Source organism: Marmota monax, unplaced genomic scaffold (assembly GCF_021218885.2).
Source record: "Marmota monax isolate L192 unplaced genomic scaffold, Marmota_monax_Labrador192_F-V1.1 WCK01_AAM20220418_F8-fsc00031, whole genome shotgun sequence".
NCBI lineage: Eukaryota > Metazoa > Chordata > Mammalia > Rodentia > Sciuridae > Marmota > Marmota monax.
Window position 1 is genome coordinate 7,626,820 of NW_026695197.1, and position 26,755 is coordinate 7,653,574.

Sequence of the window (26,755 nt, forward strand, 5' to 3'; positions counted from 1 at the left end):
TGACTTGTAATTGTGCCTTTTTTTTATACCGGGGATCGAATTTAGGGGCATTTGATCACTGAGCCACATCCCCAGCCCTATTTTGTATTTTAGAGACAGCGTCTCACTGAGTTGCTTAGCACCTCGCTAAGTTGCTGAGGCTGGCTTTGATCTTGTGATCCTCCTGCCTCAACCTCCCAAGCTTCTGGGATTACAGGCATGCACCATTGTGTCCGGCTTGCATTTGCTTTTTGGACAATGACAATATGTGAATTAAGACTTGGTGGGTGAGCGTGGTGATGCATACCTGTAATCCCAGTGGCTGGAGAGGCTGAGAAGGATCAAAAATCCAAAGTCAGTCTCAACAACCTAGTGAGGCCCTAAGCAACTTAGTGAGACCCTTTCTGAAAGAATAAAAGAAGAGCTGAGGATGTGGCTCAGTGGTTAATCATCTCTGGGTTCAATCCCCAGTAAGTGCCCCCCCCTCCAAAGAAAAAGGAACTTGGTGTATAACAAATGACTTTCCCATAACAGACATCAGAAAATCGGAAAAATCTTCAAAGGAAATTATAAGTACTAAACATGCACTTAGTTATTTAAGGGAATAAAATTGAATTAGCTTGTGGTGGTCCTGTAGGACCTGCTGACCCACTCTGGGTCCTCTTGGCTCCAATGGGGGGGGGCCAGACACCATTGCATGCTATCTTTGTCCTGTCTGGGTTACACAGAAGTACAGGAAAGTATGCATTTATTCATTAAGGTACACATAAATGACAATCACTGGATTTGGTATTTTCATGTGTCTTCCACATGTAAGGAATATATCCTTTATTTTGATTTAGCCAATACTTTCTCTCTGAAACGAGATTTAGCTAATTTCAAAGCTCAGTACTTTTCAGATGTGGTTCCTAAGATACTGTGTACTTAAGTATGAAAATCTCAATATTGTGATCATTGTTTATATAGATGTCCATAATGTCTCCTTTTTTCTTTCTATAGCTTTGGGCCAGATTATGTTGTACGTGGATGGGATGAACGGAGTAATAAACCACAATGAAACCATTCAGTGGCTGTACACTCTTGTTGGCTCAAAGGTAAGAGAAAATTATGATTGAATATTTTGTTCGGTTTGCATACCGTATGCCTTTCTTTTACTTTCTCTGAGATGGTTTGGAAAAATGAAATCCTGTCTCAGTATAAGGAGGATTACTACTTTACAATTCAAGTGTAATTTAAATCTGCAAACAGTTTATGAAATTTCAATTCAGCTTTATTCAGCTGTAATCAAATGGGTTTGGCACCTTTAGTTTTCAATGTTACAACATAATACTATAGCTGTAGTATCTATGTACCTCCTGTATTTCATGTTCTTATCTGTTAAGATACTTATGTACCTCTTCAAATGTTGTGCACATGTATATGCACATCAATATGTGTACATTAAAGAATTTGAGATTGCCTCTACCATCAGTTATAAAACCAACCAACATTTATTAAAGGTGTACCAGGCACCATGCTAGGTGTCTTACAAGCATAATCTAACTTAATCCTTGTGAAATCATTCTCAAGGAAATAATGTCCTTATTTTGTAGTTGAGGAAATCACACTTGGTTATAAGAATCTAATCAATTTTTCTTGGCATACACCTGCCCAGCTGTGGCTTTACTTGAGATTTCCCCCACACCCTGTGGAAGTGCTGCCAGGAGGCAGATCCACCTCTTCACTCAGTGTGCCTGAAGCTAGGTGAAGGTCTGGCCTTGTCCCCTTTAGGTTCTGGGTGGTGAGGATGTTAATGACCTGGCTGGAGGGTGTTGGGGGGAGAAGTGAAGAGTCCTCTCCTGGGCAGGTGTGTGGTGCAGCAAGGCTAGGGTAGGGGTGTGGGAGAGGAGAGAAGTTACCCTGGGCAGAGGGTTGAGCAGGGAGCATCTTGGGGACCAGATGTGGAATTTGAACAGATTGCAGAGTGAACATAATTTTCTTGGGTCCTTGCAGGGGATGTGGTCAGCCAGACCCTCTCTATCCCATGTTCACTGCCCACCCTGACTTAGGCAAGACCATGGACGCTGGTTGAACCACATTCTCGGCTCTTGTTCCTTATGTTACTTCTTGGGGACTTTACTGTCCCCCAGATCACTCAGCTATGACTGATTAGTGTGTGGCCAGCGTGGTTCTTGTCTTGGGCTGTACATTCACTTTCAGGCTTCCAGGCTCCTGGCGATGGTGCCCTCATGTGGCAGGATAGCTTGTTCTCTGTGCACGCCTCCTGGGTCCCAGGGCCTTGATTTCCCCCCACCCCTGTTTCCTCCATTTTCCTTCCTCTCTATTACTGATGAGAATTTTTTTTTTCCTGTTTCATAGTAGAAAAAGCTATGGTTTCTCTCAGGAGATTGAAAACCTGCCCTCCCTTTTCTTTTTTTTTCCTATGGAAAATGGAAGTGACTCTATTTTGAAACTGATACAAGTGACCTTAGGAGGATAGTGGAATGTTGAGTTTACTGGGATGACTTAGCCAGGCGGAGGGAAGATTAGTATCTGATATCCGGTTTCAGTGTTTGTGTTTTCCGTGTGTCTATTGGGAGCCCTTTCCAACCTGCATGTTCATTGATCCCTCCCCAAAGCTCCCTGAATGGTCTTGAGGACCTAAAAGCTAGTGAGATGGGCGGAAATTTTACAATAAAAATGGACTTTGTGGTACATATGACAACTGAATTAATAAATCAGTAGTTTCATTATAAGCTTATCATGGCTATAATAAACTCCAACAACCAGTCCTGGTCCTAAAAGATCATGAAACCTAGTATACTCAGCGGTAGGAAAGTGAGACTCTTATTACCTTTCCAGGAAGGAAATAGAATGAGGGCAAGATTGGGGTGGTGGGGTGGGAACAGGGAAGAGAATCAGTCTGGGCAGAGAAGATAGAGGGTGTCATGGTCTGAGTGTGTCCCCCAAGCCATGTGCTAGAAAGTTGATCTCAATGTACCAGTATTGGGAGGTGTAGCTTTTGAGGAGGTGTTGAGGTATCGAGTCTCTACCCTCATCTTGGAAGTAGAGGGACTAAGTCCTCACCAGCTAGCACCTTGGTCTCGGATTTCCCAGCCTCCTATACTGTAAGAAATAAAATTCTGTTCTTGACAAACTACCTAGTCACAGGTATTTTGTTTTAGCAGCACAAACGGAGTAAGGGAATAAAGCACAATGATGGGAAGAGAAGTGAGAGAAGGTAACAGGGAGAAAAAGGAGATGAGTAAAAAAAGAACAGCGGTAATGAACACACCTCTTGGTGCCCAGCCTGTGGTATTGCAACAACTATGGGGCAATTGTTCTTTGGAATCATGTTGTAGGGAAAATAACTGAAACAATACATAGAAAAATCCTCACTGCATTTCTAACTAACATGGAGAAATCATTGGAAAGCCTCAAAAGATGAGTTTGGAGGAATTGTGCTTTCCTTGCAAGGCACACATAGTGTGTGCTTACTTTCTGGTTCCCCAGGGCTGCTTCCCCACCCAGCTGGGGAGCACTGGACCAGCAGGGACTTCTGTCTCCATCTTTAATCTTTCCAAAGGCAGGTTCGTAATAGTCACTGGCTCTTGACACCATGAGAACAGGAAAACAGCCAAGAGCCAGCCTGTGCCTTGGGGCTCCTACTGCTGTTCGACAGAAGGACCCTGGTGACACCCACAGCCCGTGTCCTAACTCAAGGTGATGTCAGACGAAAGTCTTGCGTGATCCTGCAGGGTATGCTCAGTTCCAGGCCAATGGCTGAAATTCAACAACAGCAGTAGCCATTAAATTTATTCTCTGGATAGTTCTAATGAAATCCCCTCTTTACAAAACCAGAGCACTATCTGCAGAGACTTCTCCCCAACACCACTCTGCATAGTGAAGCATCTGAAAGCAGTAGCTGCACCAAGACCTTAGGTTTTGAGAACAAAGTCTATCCCCTCTCTAAATCTGTAAACTGGGGTGAATCAGCTGCAAAAGATCTTCCCAGCTCAAGTTGAGTTAAATCCAGGGTAGCCTGGGTACCAGCATTTTCCTTTGACAGAGTCAAATTCTCTCTCACCTGAGAGCTTTGCTTTGATGTCCTCTTTGCCTTAAACAGGCACAGAGCTGATAAAGTAGTGGGTTAGAAAGACCTTGTCATTGTTTTCATAATTCTTTCCCTTCCATGAAAGGCAACAAGATGTGATTTTGCAGCCTGCCAGAGGGTCATTATGCAATGCATATTTGCAGATATTTGAAACTCATAGCCAGAGAAAACGAGGCACTTGAAGCCAAATAATGACTTTTTAAAAGAAAGAAGTGTTTTCAGTAGTTTATTTTTATTTATAAGAGCCCATCTTTAAACTTGCCAGTGAGAGGTGAGAGGCAGATGCCCATCCCATGACTGGTCACGGGGTGTGGGTTTTTTCTCTTCATACATCTGGAATTCTAATTAATTGAGGTAAGATGATTCACTACGTACAGCTTGGCCTTTCCCCACCCTAACTCGGTCTCTGGCCCACTGGGGTGGCTCCAGGGGCTTCATGACTAGCAAACCCTCACCTCTTTCCCAGTTTTCAGGGATACTTCTGATGCTTGCCTGCTCTGTATCTGCTTCCTTCAGCTGTGCCCCAGGTTGCTGATCACACAGATCTCCAAACTTACTATGTACTGGTGTGGAGGTGGCCAGACTTCCCTCCTCCTGCAAAGTCCCTGCTATTGAACCTGAGTTGGGGGAGTCCTGGCCACAGTGCCTCTGTGTCTCAATGCTTGCTCCTTGGAGCTGTTGCTGAAAGTTTCCTATTGGGACAGTAGGACAAAGAAGTGACATGGCATGTAAAATGGGGGGGGGGTAGAGGAAGGAGAGATGGGCAGACTTAGGGATGGGGCAGTGTCACAACTGTGAGGTGACAGTGCCTGGTTCAGAGCTGAGCAGGAACAGGGAATGTTAGAACTGTGACATCTTGAGGAACGGGGTTTCTGGATGTAGAAAAATGAGAGCAAGTCAGCTCTGGGAAGCGGGGAGATGGCACTACCCCTGACAGGAGTGCAGACACTGAAAATTGGGATTCATTGGCATATTTGAACGCAGGTTAGAGATGAAGAAAATGCCCCTGAGGGGAACTCAGCAGGTGCCTTGTGCTGCCTATGCTCCAGGAAATAATGGCTGATCAAGGGGAAGAATCTGAGAGCCCTGTGGTCTGCTGTCTGTGTTACTATGAGACCCACCGGAGATAACCCCCAACATAGTGAGATTTGCAGTATGATGTAACAGAATCCTAACCTTGAAGAGATGAAGTCACTTTAAAGATCCTCCTGACATCACAAGTCATCCTCGATACCAGGAAAGAGTGTTGTCTCCCTAGGTGAACCAGCCATTATTGGACTCTGGAATTGGTGAAAAGTTGCCTTTTGGGAAGCATCTTTTCTGCCGTCAACCAATTACCTGTGCTTTGCTTGCTAGAGCAGCACACCTGGACTTCTCAGACTATCTAGCACTAGAAGGCATTTTTCTTGTAGCTCTGTTCAAACTGCATTCATGGTTTCTATGCATGTCCCTGGGGACCTGTTTATTCCAGTTTCTTATACTGGTGATGAGCTTTTCTGTGCATCCCAACAGAAAGACTGTAATATGCTGGCCTTTTGGGATAGAAGACATTTTTCTTACATAAATTCCACTCCTGCTTCCTTGTGTGTCTTGACTGCAGTCCTGGGCGCTGCCTCAAACTGAACAGGCAATCCACTAAACCTCCCAGAATTTTTTCCCCATACAACTAGGTCTGCCAGTTTTTTCCTGTTCATGTCTGTGATTGATTGATATCTAAATGCAGAGCTTTGCATTTTTCCCCTCATTGATCAGACCCAGAGGTCCAGCCTCAAGCTGATGGATTTTATTTTATCATATTAACTGTTGGTGCTAGTGTTGTTTTTTTTTAACACAAATTTAATAAGCAAAACTTATCTCTCACAGATGGAGATGGGGAATGGGACAGCAATAAGGCATACATAAATTGCTGCAGCCTGCATGTTGACAGAGATGGGTCAGGACACTTGGGGCCATCGTGCAGTCAGAGGGGAAATGTCGGACTCAACCACACAGCTACCTTTCTTTACCGGGCTCAAAAGTCTTTCCTGAAATCAAGATAAACTTCATCTGCAGTAATTGCTGGAGATTTGGGGCCCAATCCCCTATTATCTTTTGGATAGATTATCTCCCTTTTATGGATGAAAAGATAATCTATAAAATGGGAAAACTAGAGAAGAAGAAAAAACAATGAACCTAGCACTTGGTATCCAGTATTAGTAAGAATCTTCCTCCTCCACCCCGCCCCCGCCCCAATCCATTGACCCTCTAACTTAGAGATGTGCAGTTTGCCATGACCTGCTCATCTCGATACTACCAGTTCCTGGTGTTTTCCCTTTATTAAATTTTGTACCAAAGATCAAACCCAGGGGAACTTAACCATAGAGCCAATCCTCCAGAATCCCCCCCCCACCTCCAGACACCCTTTGGGACATAGGATTTTGCTGAGTTGCTGAGGTTGGCTTTGAACTTTTGATCCTCCTGCCTCAACCTCTCTAAGTCTCTGGGATTATAGGTGTGTGCAGCTAATACCCTGTAATGTAACTTTTCCTTTTCTAACTGCCTGAGACATTCCTTCATAATTTCTCTAGATAATTTGTTAGGTATCTTTGGGTTTAATAAGCTGTAGGATATGATTGTTTGGACTTCATCAGTTCTCTCCCTTTGATAGAGTTATCTGCCTGTCTTGGCTGTCCACCCACAGACCTGCACCATGAGAGACTTTCTAGGTCTCATCCCTGCTTCTGACTTATCCAAGAGGGTCCCTGGACAGCAGCTGAGGGGCTGCCAGTTCCCTTTCATCTGCAGTTTTTCAGGTCTTCGTGTTTTCATGGTAATCCACTTTCAGTCTTCGGCAATTTGTTAACTATGAGTTTTTCTTGCTGCATTGTACGGTGGCTCCATCTTTCTTTCCTCCCCTGTCTCAAAGAGGCCATTGCTGGCATCCTTCCTACTTTCCCTGCTGGAAGGACAAATGTCCCTCCTCAGAATTCAGGCCACTTATTTTCCTACCATCCTAGCTCCATGAGCTAGACGAAGTCACATTGAAGATCCACCTGACATCACGAGTCATTCTTGATACTACTATAGGCAGAAAGGGACTGCTGTGGTTTTTAAAAAGTTAAGATTTCAATGATTATTTGGCTTTTTCTTGTTCAAGAGTGACATACTCTTTCCAGCTTTCTAAGTCGAAGTTCAATTTTGAACGTTAAACTGTCAATATATTTAATACTACTTGATGGCTCCGTATATACTGTCCGGCAGCCGCACCTAGAGGTTGCAGCTGGGCTGCGTGCCGAGCCCTGTCCTCCGAAGGCTGGACTGCAGCCTCGAGCGTCTCTGTGGCCTGTTCGCCGCTGCACCTTCGGGCAGAGCCTGCTCTGGGGTCGTTCTGCACCCCCCTGCCAGGGGACCCGTGCTCCGGAGGAGGGGGACGGAGAGCCGCGGCGGCAGCCGCTTGGGCCCCTGGGGCCTGGCACCGGGCTGAAGAGCTGCGGAGGCCAGGGCGGCTCTGCTACGGGCGCAGACAAGCGCGGACGCTTGCCAGGGCGGCTCTGCTACGGGCGCAGACAAGCGCGGACGCTTGCCAGGGCGGCTCTGCTACGGTCGCAGACAAGCGCGGACGCTTGTCAGCGCGGCCCAGAGTTTCATTTCTAGAAATCTGGACTGGAAACAGAAGCAGCAGTTTGTATAATCCCAAGAACTTGCTTATACCAGGAAGCTGTAAGGGCAACATGAATATTACTGAGGAGATGTAACATGGTGGCAGGCGCAGAGAGATCAAGTCTCTGACATCTTCAACTGTGAGGGCATAGGGAGCCGTAAACTGTCTAAATGCTGTTTGCTCAGGATCACTAGGCAATGCTGAGCTGACGTGGATCTGGGGTGTACAGGCTGGACCCCTCAGAACACACACACAGAGCCCGAATCGGAGGCAATTAAGCTCCGGTTCGCCTGCTTCATGTGACTCAGCACTAACGATCCCGCTGAAATAATTGGCCGGCCCTTAGGAACTTACAGAGGTAAAAGCCAACCGAGCCTTCATAGGCAGTGGCCACAGGACTGAAACGGGGATTGGGAGAGACAGTCAGGACCCACCCGTTGCATTGGTCATCCGGCAAAGGGAACAAACGGTCACCATTTGCATGGGATATCACCATGGCAGAGAAATGGCGTCATGGGCGGAGGAGATAACTGCAGTGAAACCAGCGCGACAGGTGTGTAATCCCCTAGCCATCTCTCTCCACACAGCGGGGGAAACCTTAAGGGCCACTCCCAGCTCTCCTGTGAACGCAATAACCAGACCGAGGGAACCAGGAGTGGCGCAGGACTCGCGGCGCGGAACTCCCGGCTACCGCTCCCACCAGTGCTGACAACTGAGGTCTCTTGCACCAGCTACCGGGGGCGTGGCTACAGGAGGGCAAGCAAACTCGCTGGGGGATCTCAGCCCCAAGCTCTACAAACTTAGGGTCTGAGGGAGGCAAACAGGGAGAGTGAGCCCAGGTGTTCATGAAAACAGGGCTCCCAGGAGCAGCAGACCTGGCGTGTAGACAGTATTGTGGTGAGCGCCACAGGTGAGCACGGCCTGGCTTGAGGAAACACAAGACAAGGCCCTAGACACTCAGGATTGGAGACCCGCCCAGTCTAGGAGAAAGAGCTGCTGCACAGTGAATGGTTCCCACCTATTGACAGGAGAAGCTTGGCCCAGTGGGCACAGCTCCACCTACTGGAAGAGAAGTTAATAGAACTCTAGGACTGCATTTATTATTATTATTATTATCATTTTTTTTTTCTTTTCTTTTTCTTTCTTCTTTTTCTTTCATTTTCAATTTTTATTTGTTGTTGTTCTTTAATTTTTTTTCAATGTTTCTATTTTTTTTAATTTTTTTAATTTTATTATTATTTTTTTTTTAATTTTAATTTTCATTTTTTATTATCACTATTATTTTTGTTAAAATTTTTTTTCCGTCTTTTCTTTCTTTCTTTATTATCTAATCTTTGTTATTCTTGTTTCTTTTGTCTTTTCATTTCTTTTCAATCTTCTTATTCCCCCTTCCTTGAATTCTACCTGCCTACTCTCATTCTCTTTAGTGACTTCTTCCCTTCCCTTCTAATATCTTTCCTCTCAAGCATCAAATAAATCTATAAGAGTAAACAGTAACTCAGCAGTCAAACAGAACAAGAAGTAACATGAGCAGCATAAAAAAGCAAGGAAGAAAAGGAGTACAAACAATGAAGGACAGCCTAAATATTCAGGAGGACCTAGAGTCAGCAGAAAAATGGTCATATAAAGAACTCAAGGAATACCTTAGACAGATGGAATGGAACCTTAAAGAAGATACGAGACAGCAAATCCAAACAGTGAAAGAACACTTTGAAAATGAATTACATAGACAGATAAAAGAAGAAGTTAAGCATCTTTATCAGGAGATTGAGATTATAAAAAAAAACCAAACAATAATTCTAGAAATGAAGGAAACAATAAACCAAATTAAAAACTCAATTGAGAGTATCACTAACAGAGTGGAGCAAGTAGAAGCCAGAACATCAGATAATGAAGACAAAATATATCATCTTGAAAAGAGCCTAGCCAACTCAGAAAGGCTGGTTAAAAACCACGAGAAAAACATCCAAGAGATATGGGATAACATAAAGAAACCAAACCTACGAGTCATCGGGATAGAAGAAGGTACAGAGATTCAAACCAAGGGAATGAGTAACCTGCTGAAAGAAATAATTACAGAAAACTTTCCAGAAATAAAAAAGGAAACGGATATACAAATTGTAGATGCATACAGGACACCGAGCACACAAAATCACAGTAGACCAACGCCAAGACACATTGTTATGAAGATATCCAATATACAGAACAAAGAGAAAATACTAAAAGCTACAAGAGAAAGGAGGCAGATTACATTCAGGGGTAAACCAATAAGGTTAACAACGGATTTTTCATCACAGACGCTGAAAGCGAGAAGATCCTGGAACAACGTATTTCAAACACTGAAAGACAATGGATGCCAACCAAGAATTCTGTATCCAGCAAAATTAAGCTTCAGGTACGATAATGAAATAAAAATCTTTCATGATAAACAAAAGCTAAAAGAATTTGCAGCCAGAAAACCAGCATTGCAAAGCATCTTGAGCAAAACACTACACGAGGAAGAAATGAAAAACAAAAACCAAAACCATCAGTGGGAAGTGCCTCTATAAAGACAGAGGGCGGGGGGAAAGCTAACCATGGAGAAACAAACTAAATTAAAAAAAAAAAAAAAAAAAAGAAGATAAATAATCAAACATGGCTGGAAGTACAAACCATATATCAATAGTAACTCTAAACATTAATGGCTTAAACTCTCCAATAAAGCGACATAGGCTGGTAACATGGATTAAAAAAACAAATCCAACAATATGCTGCCTCCAGGAGACACATCTGATTGGAAAAGACATACACAGGCTGAAGGTGAAAGGTTGGGAAAAAATATACCATGCACACGGTCCTCGTAAGCAAGCAGGGGTGGCCATCCTCATATCGAATAAAATTGACTTCAAGACTAAATTAATCAAAAGGGATAAGGAAGGACATTATATACTGTTAAAAGGAACCATTTACCAACAAGACATAACAATTATCAATATTTATGCACCAAATAATGGTGCTGCGACGTTCATAAAACAAATTCTCCTCAAGTTCAAGAATCAAATAGACCACAACACAATAATTATGGGTGACTTCAACACACCTCTCTCACAATTGGACAGATCCTCCAAACAAAAGCTGAATAAAGAAACTATAGAACTCAATATCACAATCAACAACCTAGACTTAACTGACATATATAGAATATATCAACCATCATCAAGTGGATATACTTTTTTCTCAGCAGCACATGGATCCTCCTCAAAAATAGACCATATATTATGCCATAGGGCAACCCTCAGTAAATATACAGGGGTGGAGATAATACCATGCATTTTATCTGATCATAATGGAATGAAACTGGAAATCAATGATAAAAGACGGAAGGAAAAATCCTACATCACATGGAAAATGAACAATATGTTACTGAATGATCAATGGGTTACAGAAGACATAAAGGAAGAAATCAAAAAATTCTTAGAGATAAATGAAAATACAGACACAACATATCGGAATCTATGGGACACAATGAAAGCAGTTTTAAGAGGGAAATTCATCGCTTGGAGGTCATTCCTCAAAAAAAGGAAAAACCAACAAATAAATGAGCTCACACTTCATCTCAAAGCCCTAGAAAAGGAAGAGCAAAACAACAGCAAATGTAGCAGAAGGCAAGAAATAATTAAAATCAGAGCGGAAATCAATGAAATTGAAACAAAAGAAACTATTGAAAAAATTAACAAAACTAAAAGTTGGTTCTTTGAAAAAATAAATAAGATCGACAGACCCTTAGCCATGCTAACGAAGAGAAGAAGAGAGAGAACTCAAATCACTAACATACGGGATGAAAAAGGCAATATCACAACAGACACTACAGAAATACAGAAGACAATTAGAAATTATTTTGAAAACCTATATTCCAATAAAATAGAAGATAGTGAAGACATTGATAAATTCCTTAAGTCATATGATTTGCCCAGACTGAGTCAGGAGGATACTCACAACTTAAACAGACCAATAACAATAGATGAAATAGAAGAAGCAATCAAAAGACTTCCAACCAAGAAAAGCCCAGGACCGGATGGGTATACAGCGGAGTTTTACAAAACCTTTAAGGAAGAATTAATACCAATACTTTTCAAGTTATTTCAGGAAATAGAAAAAGAAGGAGCTCTGCCAAATTCATTCTATGAGGCCAACATCACCCTGATTCCGAAACCAGACAAAGACACCTCAAAGAAAGAAAACTACAGACCAATATCTCTGATGAACATAGATGCAAAAATCCTCAATAAAATTCTGGCGAACCGGATACAAAGGCACATCAAAAAAATTGTGCACCATGATCAAGTTGGATTCATCCCTGGGATGCAAGGATGGTTCAATATACGGAAATCAATAAATGTTATTCACCACATCAATAGACTTAAAAATAAGAACCATATGATCATCTCAATAGACGCAGAAAAAGCATTCGACAAAGTACAGCATCCCTTTATGTTCAAAACATTAGAAAAACTAGGGATAACAGGAACTTACCTCGACATTGTAAAAGCTATCTATGCTAAGCCTCAGGCTAGCATCATTCTCAATGGAGAAAAATTGAAGGCATTCCCCCTAAAATCTGGAACAAGACAGGGATGCCCTCTATCACCACTTCTATTCAATATAGTTCTCGAAACACTGGCCAGAGCAATTAGACAGACGAAAGAAATTAAAGGCATAAAAATAGGAAAGGAAGAACTTAAATTATCACTATTTGCAGATGACATGATTCTATACCTAGAAGACCCAAAAGGGTCTACAAAAAAACTACTAGAACTAATAAATGAATTCAGCAAAGTGGCAGGATATAAAATCAACACGCATAAATCAAAGGCATTTCTGTATATCAGCGACAAAACTTCTGAAACGGAAATGAGGAAAAACACTCCATTCACAATATCCTCAAAAAAAATAAAATACTTGGGAATCAACCTAACAAGAGAGGTGAAAGATTTATATAATGAAAACTACAAAACCCTAAAAAGAGAAGTAGAAGAAGATCTTAGAAGATGGAAAAATATACCCTGTTCATGGATAGGCAGAACTAACATCATCAAAATGGCGATATTACCAAAAGTTCTCTATAGGTTTAATGCAATGCCAATCAAAATCCCAACGGCATTTCTTGTAGAAATGGATAAAGCAATCATGAAATTCATATGGAAAAATAAAAGACCCAGAATAGCAAAAGCAATTCTAAGCAGGAAGTGTGAATCAGGCGGTATAGCGATACCAGACTTAAAACTATATTACAGAGCAATAGTAACAAAAACAGCATGGTACTGGTACCAAAACAGGAGGGTGGACCAATGGTACAGAATAGAGGACACAGAGACTAATCCACAAAGCTACAACTATCTTATATTTGATAAAGGAGCTAAAAGCATGCAATGGAGGGAGGATAGCATCTTCAACAAATGGTGCTGGGAAAACTGGAAATCCATATGCAACAAAATGAAACTGAATCCCCTCCTCTCGCCATGCACAAAAGTTAACTCAAAGTGGATCAAGGAGCTAGATATCAAATCAGAGACTCTGCGTCTGATAGAAGAAAAAGTTGGCTCCGATCTACATATTGTAGGGTCGGGCTCCAAATTCCTTAATAGGACACCCATAGCACAAAAGTTGATAACAAAAATCAACAAATGGGACTTACTTAAACTGAAAAGTTTTCTCTCAGCAAGAGAAACAATAAAAGAGGTAAATAGGGAGCCTACATCATGGGAACAAATTTTTACTCCTCACACTTCAGATAGAGCCCTAATATCCAGAGTATACAAAGAACTCAAAAAATTAAACAATAAGAAAACAAATAACCCAATCAACAAATGGGCCAAAGACCTGAACAGACACTTCTCAGAGGAGGACATACAATCAATCAACAAGTACATGAAAAAATGCTCACCATCTCTAGCAGTCAGAGAAATGCAAATCAAAACCACCCTAAGATACCATCTCACTCCAGTAAGATTGGCAGCCATTATGAAGTCAAACAACAACAAGTGCTGGAGAGGATGTGGGGAAAAGGGTACTCTTGTACATTGCTGGTGGGACTGCAAACTGGTGCGGCCAATCTGGAAAACAGTATGGAGACTCCTGGGAAAGCTGGGAATGGAACCACCATTTGACCCAGCTATTGCCCTTCTTGGACTTTTCCCTGAAGACCTTAAAAGAGCGTACTACAGGGATACTGCTACATCGATGTTCATAGCAGCACAATTCACAATTGCTAGACTGTGGAACCAACCCAGATGCCCTTCAATAGATGAATGGATAAAAAAAATGTGGCATTTATACACCATGGAGTATTACGCAGCACTAAAAAATGACAAAATCATAGAATTTGCAGGGAAATGGATGGCACTAGAGCAGATTATGCTTAGTGAAGCTAGCCAATCCCTAAAAAACAAGTACCAAATGTCTTCTTTGATATAAGGAGAGCAACTAAGAACAGAGCAGGGAGGAAGAGCAGGAAGAAAAGATTAACATTAAACAGATACATGAGGTGGGATGGAAAGGGAGAGAAAAGGGAAATTGCATGGTAATGGAGGGAGACCCTCATTGTTATACAAAATTACATATAAGAGGTTATGAGGGGAATGGGAAAATAAACAAGGAGAGATATGAATTACAGTGGATGGGGTAGAGAGAGAAGATGGGAGGGGAGGCAGGGGGGATGGTAGAGGATAGGAAAGGTAGCAGAATACAACAGTTACTAATAGGGCATTATGTAAAAATGTGGATGTGTAACCGATGTGATTCTGCAATCTGTATTTGGGGTAAAATTGGGAGTTCATAACCAACTTGAATCTAATGTATGAAATATGATATGTGAAGAGCTTTATAATGTTTTGAACAACCAATAAAAAAAATAAAAAAAAAAAAAAAAAAAAAAAAATATATTTAATACTATGAGATATCTACTCAATAAATTCTATATGGTCCAGCCAAAGGAAGTTACCAGAACATTAGTTCCTTGAATTGTACTATTGTTTTAAATCAATACTGGATACTTAATTTTGCATTTACTGCTTCCAAGTTACTTAAATTAATATGTATTTCATTAAGAGGAATTAGGTAACACTAATTTTTATAATGGAACTGATCCTAGATTGAAAAATTTATTGGTGTTATCTGGAAATCTTTACTAAAAAGTAACATTGAAAAGTTTTCACTTTTATGATTAGTGTACTCAATGTAAAACTCTAGAAATACAAAGTTTTTAAAAATACAAAAAAAAGACTAACTTTTGGTACCTTTCTGATTTTTTCATTGAATTTTGCTTATACTATTAACTCTGTATTATAAGCATTTCCTGTTATTAGGCATTAATTATCTGATAATATTCTTTGTGGTGTTCTGTCATGTAGTGTTTTTCTTGTATTAAATAATCAAATCGTTTGATTCTCTATCATATTTAAAGAGCCTTGCATGTTACGTGATAAAAGCCTATTTTGTAGGTGTAGTTTTGCATTTTTTGTCCCTTTGTCAACATTTTATTCAGTAGGGTTTTTAAACTCTGCAGGGTTTTAATGGTGCATGCTTGCGCTGTTGGTGTGAGGGCTACTGTGGGTGCACGCCACCCACTTCCTCTTTGGGACTGTTGCTTTTCTGCTGTTCCTGGTGTTCACATGCAGAACACTTACTCAATTTCTAAGATTTTCCCCATTGGTGATCATCTCAGTAAGAGAAATAAGTGGGGAAAGGTTTCACAAGTCCTTGTTCTTGGAAAACAGTGGAGTGAGAGGCCAGAGGTTAGTCCAGCCCTTGATGGGGCAGACCACAAAGGCACCCACTGTCTAGGGCAAGTTCAGTTTCTGCAGTGCACTCTGGAATGGTTGGCTTCAGGAAGTTGGTGTAGCTCCTTCACTCTCAAGAGGCTTCTAGATTAACCAGAACAACATCTTAGCAAGTCACATAGATGCTGTCTCCATGTGGACAAGGAATAGCAGAGGGGATGGGACTTGGATGCTGCTTCTCATGGTATCCAGGGCCTAGCAGCTGAAGAAAATACAAATGTGAGTTTCTAACCTGGAAGAACATTCAGAATGATGCAAAAACTCCGGAGCAGCCAGTGTGCTGTTCCTCTGAGGAGAGGGACACTGTCTTCTTCTAGAAGTGGGGGGCGGAGGCTCCCGGCAGGTAGACCTCTACAGTTGCCCTGCAGGCTCTGTTTTCCCTCTGCCAGCGCTGACAACCCCCTTTCCCATGGGCTTCTGCCTCTCTCCACCTGCCAGCACTTACCTGCCAGCCCTTCTCCACCCACTTCAAGGAGACTCTAGCGAGCTGGCTGCCAAACCCTTCTAACAGCACCTTCACATACCTGAGGCTAGTTGTTGTCCATTGGCATGTTTCCAGAATGGAATAAAAAGTTTAAGGAACTCTAATAGACATACACCTTAAGTGGACAGAATTATTATTTTTTACTTGTAAGCAGTATACAACATTCTAAAATGCTGGTAAGCTTGTAAACAAAATGGCAAAGCTTTATAGATGAAGTTATCTTACCAATTTCCAATTGTTTTAACAACCAGAATCCATTTATATAACATATATTCTGTCTTCATGAAAAATGAAACAAATAAAATCAAGCATGTTTTTCTAACCCATTTTGTAATTTAAATCCGGAGGTTTGGAAATTGTTTTTTTATGGTTGTTGGATTTTTAGAAGAGGAATTAGAAATTTGAAGGTTTTTTGGAAGACTTTTATTTCTACTTAATGAGCAGCATATTTGACCTGCTAAGTGCAGTTCTTGTGTTTCTCTAAGTATAATAAAACATGAGAGTTCTAGTTTGTTTTGTAAAAGTATTGAGAAATGGGCTTTTATTCCTTTCCTGTACATCTGGTTGTAACGTTTTATCCAAAACCTAAGTACCCAGGTTCTGAACAGGCTGACTCCACATCCTCACTGGAGGTTATTCTAGAAAATAAAATGGCATCAACACCATCCTGCTATCCTTCCTTCTGGCAAGTGTCTCCCTGAAAAAGAGGTGACATTGTAAAACTAAAGTTATTTATGGACAATGGAGGCTCAGCTTCTGGACTAGGCTTGACCTGGCCAGTGTTGATTTCCTGGGTCAGCAGGCATCTCTGTTCCTCTGAAGGCTCATGGTCTTTGTTTTATGCTAATGAGGAACAGGGTGTGCAAAAATGATAGCTGTGACGAGGTAAAGCCCCGCTCGGTCATCCGCAACATGTACCAAATCACGAAGAAATCTGCAATGATTGATAGTGGCCATGTTCCTCTCCTCTGTACTCTACTACATGAAGAGATTGTCTGATTCCTGTTACATACTGAGATTTTAACTACATCTCTTATAATAAAAATAACGTTTTGTTATTCTAATGGGAAAACTTCAAATGGAATACTAGCCTTTCTTAGAATGCAAATAAAATTTAGGTTACAAACCTGAAGGGCAGAGTCTAGTGCCTCAGTATAGTTTCTCCAGATTGAGGGAAGGGGGATTATTTGTGCAAACAGGAGCCCAAATGCCATCACACAGCTCTGCAGCTCCATGGAAGTGTGACAGCCCGCTCTGAGCCTCCCCGTCATCCTTACTCCAGGACCTGCCCCCTGGGAAAACTGTTTATCCTCGGCTACCTGGCTCTGAGGGTCTCCAGTACAAACATTCTTAGTCTGTATGATGTGGCGGGTCAGGGTCCCTTTGAAGCAGCTGTGTGGTCATCTCCTTGAAGCAGAGTCCTGGCTTTGTTACTCCCTCACAGAACTGGCTGCGTGCTGGGCATCTGGAAGCAGCTGCTGATGCTGACAGTGAAAGTGGAGAAATTTGGATTGGGAGGTAACTTAAATGGTGTCAGCCAGTTCACTGCCATCCAGGTCTGAGTTCCTTTCATGACAGCCTTTGGAAGCACCAGCAGAACCTCCAGAGATGGAGGAATTGGCTCCTACCCCATAAGCTAGTTTGTCTTTGGACCCATTATGCAGATTCCTTGTTGCCTATGGCCCTGTCACTGCTCAGTCTTTCTGTAGCATCAGATGCTCCCCAACAATGAAGATTGGTTGTCATGGATTTCATCTTGGGGCTGGATGGGCAGGTGTCTGAGCATTGGATCACCATAGCAAAACCCTCCATTACACTATCAAGGGGCACCTGGAACAGCTGAGAATCAGATTCAGACGGACGGATGCTTTCTGACACATTTGGGGTGCTGTCAGTTCCAGGCCACAGAATGATGTGCACTCTGGCATCTGTGTGGCCTCCTCCCACTCCTCCTTGGTGATACTCTTGGTGCTACTTTAGGTCTCTGATTTTTCTTCCCAGCTGGTGTGGGCTGGGACTCTCAATAGCTGCTCCTATGCAAATGTGTCCACAGTTGGCACAAGTGGCATCAGGGTTGGATTTTTAAGAGCTTTGAGGTGAACAGTACATGTGGACCTGGAGGAGTTGGGGGTGTGGTCCCCATGGAGGCTGTTCTAAGCTTTGGAGGTTGTTGACTGCATCCTGGATACATAAGGGCGTTAAATTAAGCAGTTTCTGGATGAATGAGTTTGTCATAGAATTTTCTCAGTTGTCTTTGTATTTCCAGTGGTGCTAGTAAGGAATTTCTGAGGAGGAGCCTCTGAATGCTTTTTGATGATTAGTTAGGACATGCTTGCAATTCGGGCTGGGTATTTCCACAAAATCAACGTTCTGATGCTTTCTTCTTTCTACTTCAACTATCTGATACATTTGCTATTAACTTACATAGTAAAACTTCCTAAAGTACATGAACATAAACTTAGGTTTCTATGAATTTGGCTTCTATTGAGTCTAAAATTATGAATCATAAAAGTTTGGGAACTTTTAAAAAGTGAAACTATAGTGCCAAAAAAGCTCCAAGCAGCCTTCGCAGCAAAGGAGAGGATAACATGAATAGGCATGTTAAAACTGAGGGGAAAGGAAGACTTGGCTAGAAAACAGTGGTTCCTTCATTAGCCTTGGAAGGGAGAGTGGTTTGGGCATTCTGCGTGCCTGAGACCATGTAGGTCAGGGCCCCCCCGTGACCTCACGAACGCTTGGAAGGAACCTTTATGAGATGGGCATGGGGGCCCCTGCTGGGACCCACTAACAGGGTAGGTGGGGTTGGGCAGCAGCCAGGTTCTTTCCCAGGGAGGCATTGAGAAGGTTTAAACCACATAATAACAGTCTACCCACTGAGGAAGTCGCCAAGCTTGGACTTGCTAGGATTTTTATTTACATGAAGCAATTTCTTCAGCTCTAAGTGTATAAAACAGTTTATTATAGCATATCTTCCCTCTGGTACCCCCAGCCTTGTAACTGTTGAGAAAATACTCTCAAATTCACTCTATTCCCAGTGGGGAAGCAGAGGAGCATTTGGGGAAGAGAGCAGAAACCTTGTAACGAGTTCAGAGTCCTCCAAGGCTGATAGTCTCCTGCGTGGGGAGGACGTGCCTGAGGATGATGCCCACGGTGCTATGTGCCCTCCGCATGATTGTGGTGGGGCCTTGGCTCACCTGCAGACTCCAGAGGTGGCAGCTGGAGGCCAAGAAGACTTGGTGCACACATTATCAGGGTGTGACGGGTTGGAAAGAGGAGCCTCAGGATGGGCTGGTTTGCCCTTTATGCACAGTACTGATGAGCAGCTCCTCCTGGGGCAGTGTCTCTACTGCTCGGTAACTGTGTACTGAGGGACAGCAGGTGAACACATGTGGGCTGGGCAGCCCTTCCTGCCTCTATCTCTGGATTCCATATGGTACGTCAAAAATATTCCAAAAGTAATCATCAGTACTGAACATGAAAGACTCTTTTTTTGGGGGGGGCCATTATTACTGAAATATCACAGTATAACAACCATTTGCATAGCATTTATATTGTGTTAGGTGGTATTAGTAATTAAGTGTGTATATAGGACATGCAAATACTGTTTTATCTAATTCCACCCATGGACTGTGGTATTCATGGGGGTTTTGAAGCCAGTTCCCAGTGGATACTGAAGATGACTGCATAGCAGTTTCAGGTCTTGCTAAAGGATGTGAAAAGCCAGGTGTGGTTGTGAATGCCTATAATTTCAGTGACTCAGGAGGCTGAGGCAGGAGGATCACAAAGTTGAGGCCAGCATTGGGAACTTTTTTTTTTTTTTTTGGGGCACTTAAAACCCTGCCCTTGTGCAGAAAACCTCGATGGTTGACATTTGCCAACTGGGCTGCTTTGCTCTTTATCTTTTTTTTTTTTTTTTTTTTTTTTTTTTTTTTTTTTTTTTTTTATTTTTTTATTTTTTTATTGTTGGCTGTTCAAAACATTACATAGTTCTTGATATATCATATTTCACAATTTGATTCAAGTGGGTTATGAGCTCCCATTTTTACCCCATATACAGATTGCAGAATCACATCAGTTACACATCCATTGATTTACATATTGCCATACTAGTGTCTGTTGTATTCTGCTGCCTTTCCTATCCTCTACTATCCCCCCTCCCCTCCCCTCCCCTCCCCTCCCCTCTTCTCTCTCTGCTCCCTCTACTGACATTCGTTTGTCCCCCTTATATTATTTTTCCCCTTCCCCTCACTTCCTCTTGTATGTACTTTTGTATAACTCTGAGGGTCTCCTTCCATTTCCATGCATTTTCCCTTCTCTCTCCCTTTCCCTCCCACCTCTCATCAGCATTGGGAACTTAATGGGACTCTTTAAAAAAAAAAAAAAACAAAAAAACAAACTAGGGATATGGGGACAATGACTTGTGGTTAAGTGCCCCCTGGGTTCAATCCTTAGTACAAAAAAATAGTTAAAGGGTGATTAATCAGTGATGAGGTATTAGCCAAGGGCTCTTCAGATGGTGTCATGGAGGCGTTCTCCATGAGGGGATTTTTTTCAGCCCTGAAGGATGAGAAAATGCCAGGCCTGGGGTTGGGGGGTCTAGTTCCAGGCAGAGAACAGCAAGGAGGAGCTGAGTCATGAATAAACTTGGCCTGTGAAACACTCACCTAATTGAAGAGCCGATGGAGGTAGTAAACTGAACAGGAGTGGAGGTGATCAGAGAGGAGGCTGGAGAGCGTGCAGAGGCCAGGACCTAATGACTGCAAGAGCCATTCAGGTTGCTGGCCATGACAAGGTCTAGGGATGGTGAGCAGGAGGGTCGAGTAGTTACTCTGGCTGCAGTGTGGATACTGGAGGCACAAGACTGGGGCTCAGATAGGAGACTCAAAGGAAACTGTCACGTGCTGCTGGAAGTTGAGATAAATAGGCTTAGAGACGTGACCTTTGGGATTGACAACATGGAGTCCACTGTGGGTCTTGAAAAGACTAAAGTGGTGGTGGTAGTCCCATGAGTGAAGTTAATGTGAAGTTAGAAAGGGCACTCAGGGGCCATAGTCACTCTTCAGGGAAGTTTTTCTATTAATAAGAGTTGAGAACCCTAGGGCACTGGCTGGAAAGAGATGTGGAATCAAGGAAAAGGTAGTTTCTTAGGTAACACAGCAGAAAAACAAAGACAAGGGGACAGAGGTGCTCATGACTTTAGAGAAGTGACTTGGTGTAGGTGATGTTCTATTCTGTTCCCTGTGGACTTCCTGCTCCTTCCCTGGAGTTACCTGGCATCTCCTTGTGTCCCTACCACTTTAATGTGAGCAGATACCTCTGGGAGGCACTGGCTCTTCCTCTTGTGCAGAACAAATGAAGATGATGTAGCTGACTGACCACAATATGGCAATAGAGGCTCAGGGGTAGGTGAGGGGGTCATTGAGTGACTGACCTGTTAGTCAAGTGGTGGATTCATTCAATGAGCAAACATCTCCGAGTCCACTCTGGGCCAAGTGCAGTTTTAGACTTTGGAGAAGCAATGTAAATAAGCCTCCCTCTTCCCTTGAAAGAATTCAGTGCTATGGAGGTTGCAGGGGTGGGCACCAAAAGGCATATGGCTTGGGTGGAGTGTACAGTTCAAGATCTCTGAAGTCTGTGTTGCCCCTCACAACTGCAGAGCATGAGGGGCCTAAGAGCATGGGTTCCTAGGTCCCAGGGATCCTCCTTCACATTCTCAAAAATGGGTGATCTGGCTCAGGTTCCTGTTACCCAACCTGGCTGTTGTGACCTAGGGCAAGACATCTAACAGAGTTGCTGGGATCAAATGTAGTAGCAAACTGAGTACACACTGTCCCATTTGCTGGAACCTGTGAGGTGTATGCTGTGCAGCCAAATGTCCCACATTCAAATTCTGGTTCTATTTCCTATTAGCCCTGTGACCATAGACATGGTCCTTTGTGCCTCAGTTTTCTGGTCTGCATAATGGGGAGAATACTCATCTCCGTCTGCTGATGCATCCAATGAGAGATTAGTGAAGGAATCACCTGTGTAATTGCTAAGAGGAACACCGAGGCCCGGGAGGTACTGGGTGTTGATTACGGTTAGGAGAGTGTACTCAAGTCCAAGGCCATGTGTACACTGCCTGATGGTTTTGTTTTTTTCTTCTAGTTCCGCCTGGTGGTGAAGACGGCCCTGAAGCTGCTGCTGGTCTTTGTAGAGTACTCGGAGTCCAATGCACCTCATCTCATTCAGGCTGTCTGTGCTGTTGACACCAAAAGAGGTGAGCAGTGTGTTTGCCCCTTATACCAAGGCAAAAATGTCTGTGGGGAGGATTCCACGTCTCACAGCAGAATGAGGAATTGGCACCATTTCCTGTATGGACATCTCACTGCAGAAAAAATTTAGGATGATCAGTACACAGAGATCGGGGCTGGAATGTGCTGGGCTGATGAAGGCCAAGTGCAAGAGCCTCCCCAGGGTGGTCAGGCACTGCTTGCCTTTACTCTTTCCCAGCTCCCACTGAAATCCACAGAGAACCAGCACCTTGGCCCCTTCCTCTCCCCACTCCACAGCACTTTCTTGATCCTGACTCCTAGACGTTCCGCAAACCTTTTCCCTCTTTCCCCATGCGCCTCTTTGCTCAGGCCACTCAGTGTCCCTCATCACCCTGAGTGCAATTGGAAGATTTTCTAAAACAGATCTGATCATGTTCCTCATCTAAAACCCGCCATCAGCTCCCATGCCTACTGTGTGAAGCCCCACCCCATGATACCCTTCACCTGGCTTAACGAACCACCTGCCACTCATTTCCTGTCTGCTCTGCACCATCCATTCCCACCTTATTTGGGTGCTCTTGGGAACCTAACATGTTCTTTGCTGTATTGTCACCATTGCTGGTGTGCCCTGCTCACAGGCAGGATCTGTTTCCCAGCTTGGTGTCCTAGCTCCACCCCCACTCCCACCCCTGTCTGAGCTGGCAGGTGGCCAAGAGGAAATTCTAGATATGGATTAGTGTGTGCCATGCTAAGGCCTCTCTAATGGCATGAAGCTGACACTAAAATTCTGGAGATTTTATTATGTTTTCCTCCTTAATGGAACCCAATTAGGATTATCACCATCCTCACAAAGACTTTTCTCTTCATGATTATAACAGTAACATTACTGTAGAAAATTTGGGGAAAAAATGTAAAGGCAATCAAAAATCACCTTTGATCTCAACAAAGATAATGGTGAACATGTTGATGTGTTTTCTTAGAGCTGTGTGAGCATATGCAGAGTTCTGTACAAATCTGCCTAGATGTGACAGTCGGGAAGAACAAGGGGCCTAATATCGCTTTCAGTTCAATCCAGTTGTGTCTGAGTCAACATTACTCTGAGATATCCTGTAAGAAGTTGAATCCAAATGCAAAGGGAGGTAGTTTCCTAGTTACTTCGAAAGTTAGGATATAAGTTAATGCAAGCCATTCAGGATCCTAAATTGGGGCTCCACGAACACACAGGCAGACATCGGCCCCAGGCACGATGGGTCCAAGCCAGGAGACAACTCCAGGCCTCAGTGTGGGTGTGTGATGAAGAGGAAGCTTAGTGCACAGACAGGGTCTGGGAGGTGGGTCCCAGAAAGGGCAGGTTTCCCACCACCACAGCATCTTGCCACCTGGTGCCAGATAAGAGCCTTTTGGCCAAAAGCAGATCCTGTGCTAGCCAAGAGTCCTTAATTAGGATGGCTGATGGCTCAGAAACCAGGTCTGGTTTTTCCAAGCCAGAGGTGGGCATTTGGGAAGATAGTAAGGTAGCTCCCTCCATTTGTCCTTGGAGGAATTGTTCTCCATCCTCCGACTCTGGAGGTTACATTAGGATAATTAATGGGCTCTGTCATCTTGTTCTAGATTTCAGGTAACATGTGGGCTCTTGCCATGGCAGCACGTTAGAAGGGGGAACTTTCTCATGACCTTGGCGTCATTCTTTGGCTTTGCTGAGCTGGGAGCTCAGAGCCTCCTTCCTTCATAAGAGGCCTGTTGTGAGAGTGGGAATGATCCTGAGATTAACCCAGGACTTGGTGCCCCACATCCAAGATTCAGCCACAGCCCTAGCCAGGGGCACTCTGCTATCCTGAGTGTCTCCACCAAGCCAACATGATGGCCATCTTTTTCAGTTAGTAAAAATAGAAAAGCTAACGGATTGTTTTCTCAGTTTTGTGGGGTTTTCTGCCCATAAAATGTCTTATACTTTTGCCAACTGCTATCATCTGTCTGCTACTGCACTAGCAATGAAAAAAAAAAAAACACTAATGGAACTCAGAAATAGCTTATCACACGTGGTTCAATAGCATGTTTCTTTATGGACATGGGTGGTCTTGGCTGTGATTTTATAATACATACATATAACATCATCCTATTTTACTGCTAATAAAATTATTCCAGAATCCTATGATGGAATTAAACATAAATATGTCATGGTTTTCTGCAGAGAGCAACATGACTGCCAGGTGTGTTTCCACCTAGGATTTAGAGGCAGCTCTCCAGTTCTCACATGGACCAGAGAGCAGCCCCAGGTGCCAGAGGTGACCAGGGACAAACTGAGCATGTCTCTTTGTGCACACATATACAAACAAGCCATAAATTTTACTCAGAGTGGCTTTAGATTCCTTCCCCAGCAGGGTGAATGGCATGCTATAGACAATCCTTTTTTTTTTTTTTTTTTCAGACTAGAAAAACTGTCAGATTCAAGGAATCAGCACATAAAACCAACAAAATAAACTATAGGTCCTCAAACATCATTACCACCTCAAGCAAATGCAGTTAGCCCGGAACAGAGTCCTCTGATTGCTCTACAAACATCATGCGTGGTTGCCTGTGGTTTAACCAGAAGGCTCATTCACAGTGTAGCCAGTTTGCTCTGTGGCCTAGAGTGGGCCACTTAAAGAACAGGGATAAAACCTGAGGTGGTCAAATTCCGTATGGGTAGTAATTATTATTTATGAATGACTGAAAATTTATATTACCTCATTTGACCCAGGCAATTGGACTTCCGTTCAAGAGCTAGAGTAAAAAGGTTAATTGAAGTTAGTTCCTGGGCATGGCTTGTTATTGCGCCTATTTGCTGGGTCCCCTAGATCATCTTCTCTTCTGTTTGCATTTTCAACCACTTTTCCCTTCTGGTGACAGGCCTGGCCTGGTGGGAAGAAAGGCAGCAGAGCTCCTGGTAGCCCTTGAGGGGGCTTCACTTTGTTACTATATCAGAGACTCCTTTTCTTTGAGGTCTTCCCTATGGTGACTGACAGGGTGTTGGTCAAGAACTCGCTGCTCCCTGAGCAGAGGACCTCCCCTCCGTTTGCCTCTCCCACAGAGGATGGGGCAAGGAACCAGACAGGGTAACTCATTTCAAAATTTCTGTCATAAATCTCAGGTCATATTAACTTGGCTCAGCATAGCTTTTGAAGTTCTGTTTTTCATTTGAATGTAAAGTGATGAGATATGACATAATTCTTAAACATGTGTCACACATGATTAACGGGGTTGGGAGGGTGGAGTTCGGCCATCCTTTTAGGCGATCTGTTTCTGCTTGAGAACATACTGATGGGTGAGGAATGTTCAAAGCCTGGTGGAAACTCGAGGTTGACAGAACTCCAGCTCCATCTCCGCTGTCCTTTACAGAAATGCCTCTGGGGTGTATATCCATTATGGAGAAAGGCATGGAGCACACCAAGAGAATCTTCTGTTCAAGTGTTAGGCCAGCTTGCGTGTGAATTGTGCTGCTGTCTTATTTTGCTTTAGTTTTAACAGAGGCGAGTAGGAAAGTCCTGAGCCATTTCTCTCTGCTTATTTATTCTGGGTTAAGAGAGGCCCTGTGCTTTGGTGAAACGAGAGGGCTGGCTCAGGAGTCTGTAGAAGGTCCGCCCTTGGGTAACCGTGGATGTCACCACAAACCACTACCATCATAATTATAGCCACTGATGTTCAAGTGCCTGTTGTGTAACATGATTCTCCATATCTTCATGTATACTCAGTTATTTGGCAAGTATCCGCCATGCGTATGCAGACATCAAGAAATGACAGGCTTACAGAGCCTGTACTCCAGCATTTGGGGAGTCGGGGCAGGGAGAGACAGATAATAACTGTTTTCCAACTATCCTGTCATTGCTAAGGAAAAGACAAAGTGCTTTTTTTTTTTTTCTCAGTGACACCTTGAAGAAATACTGCAAGGTAGATGCTTCTACATGAGTCTTCTGACTTGACCTTCATTCCACTGCTCTGGGGCCCAGTTTGTCTTACGTAAAGGGGTGGGGTTGAAGGGCTTATTTCGATACAAAAATGCCCCCAACACACATAGTGTGGAAGATGGAGGATGAACTTAGACTAATTGGTACTGATGGAGCAGCTCCTAAGAGTCCCAAGTGCTGGTGCTTTACACAGGTCTAGCCTACACCCCACCAAAGTTGTTTTTGTTAAACCCAATGTTTTCTCCCCTTCGCCTTCATTCTAAATGGTACCAAACTATCAAAGGGAAGAGAGCATTCATCCCAGCAGCATGTAAATATATGCATGTTCCCAGACTTAAAATCCTTAAATGATAATAGAATCGGGAACCATAGATGGATAACACTTTTCTCAGTTAAAGTAAGCTCGTGTTTGAGTGTTCTAATCATAATGGATTAGATGATGTGCACGCACGCAGCGCACACACACGTATGTGTCCGTGGGATGGGGGGGGCTGTAGTCTGGCTACTCTGGGCTGCAGGCCTCTGCTACTTGACTTTTTCTGAG

The 26,755-nt window shown here is 43.2% G+C and overlaps 1 protein-coding gene across 12 annotated transcripts in view; it reads left to right on the forward strand.

Annotated features, from left to right (window-relative positions):
* The window catches only part of Fhod3 (formin homology 2 domain containing 3), a 461,034-nt gene that overhangs the window by 262,117 nt on the left and 172,162 nt on the right, over nt 1–26,755 (forward strand). For all 12 annotated transcript variants that reach the window (XM_046428243.2, XM_046428244.2, XM_046428246.2 and 9 more), the window contains exons 6-7: nt 979–1,073; nt 22,161–22,272. In XM_046428243.2, the coding sequence (XP_046284199.1) occupies nt 979–1,073; nt 22,161–22,272 (207 nt within the window). The remainder of the gene's footprint in view (nt 1–978; nt 1,074–22,160; nt 22,273–26,755) is intronic.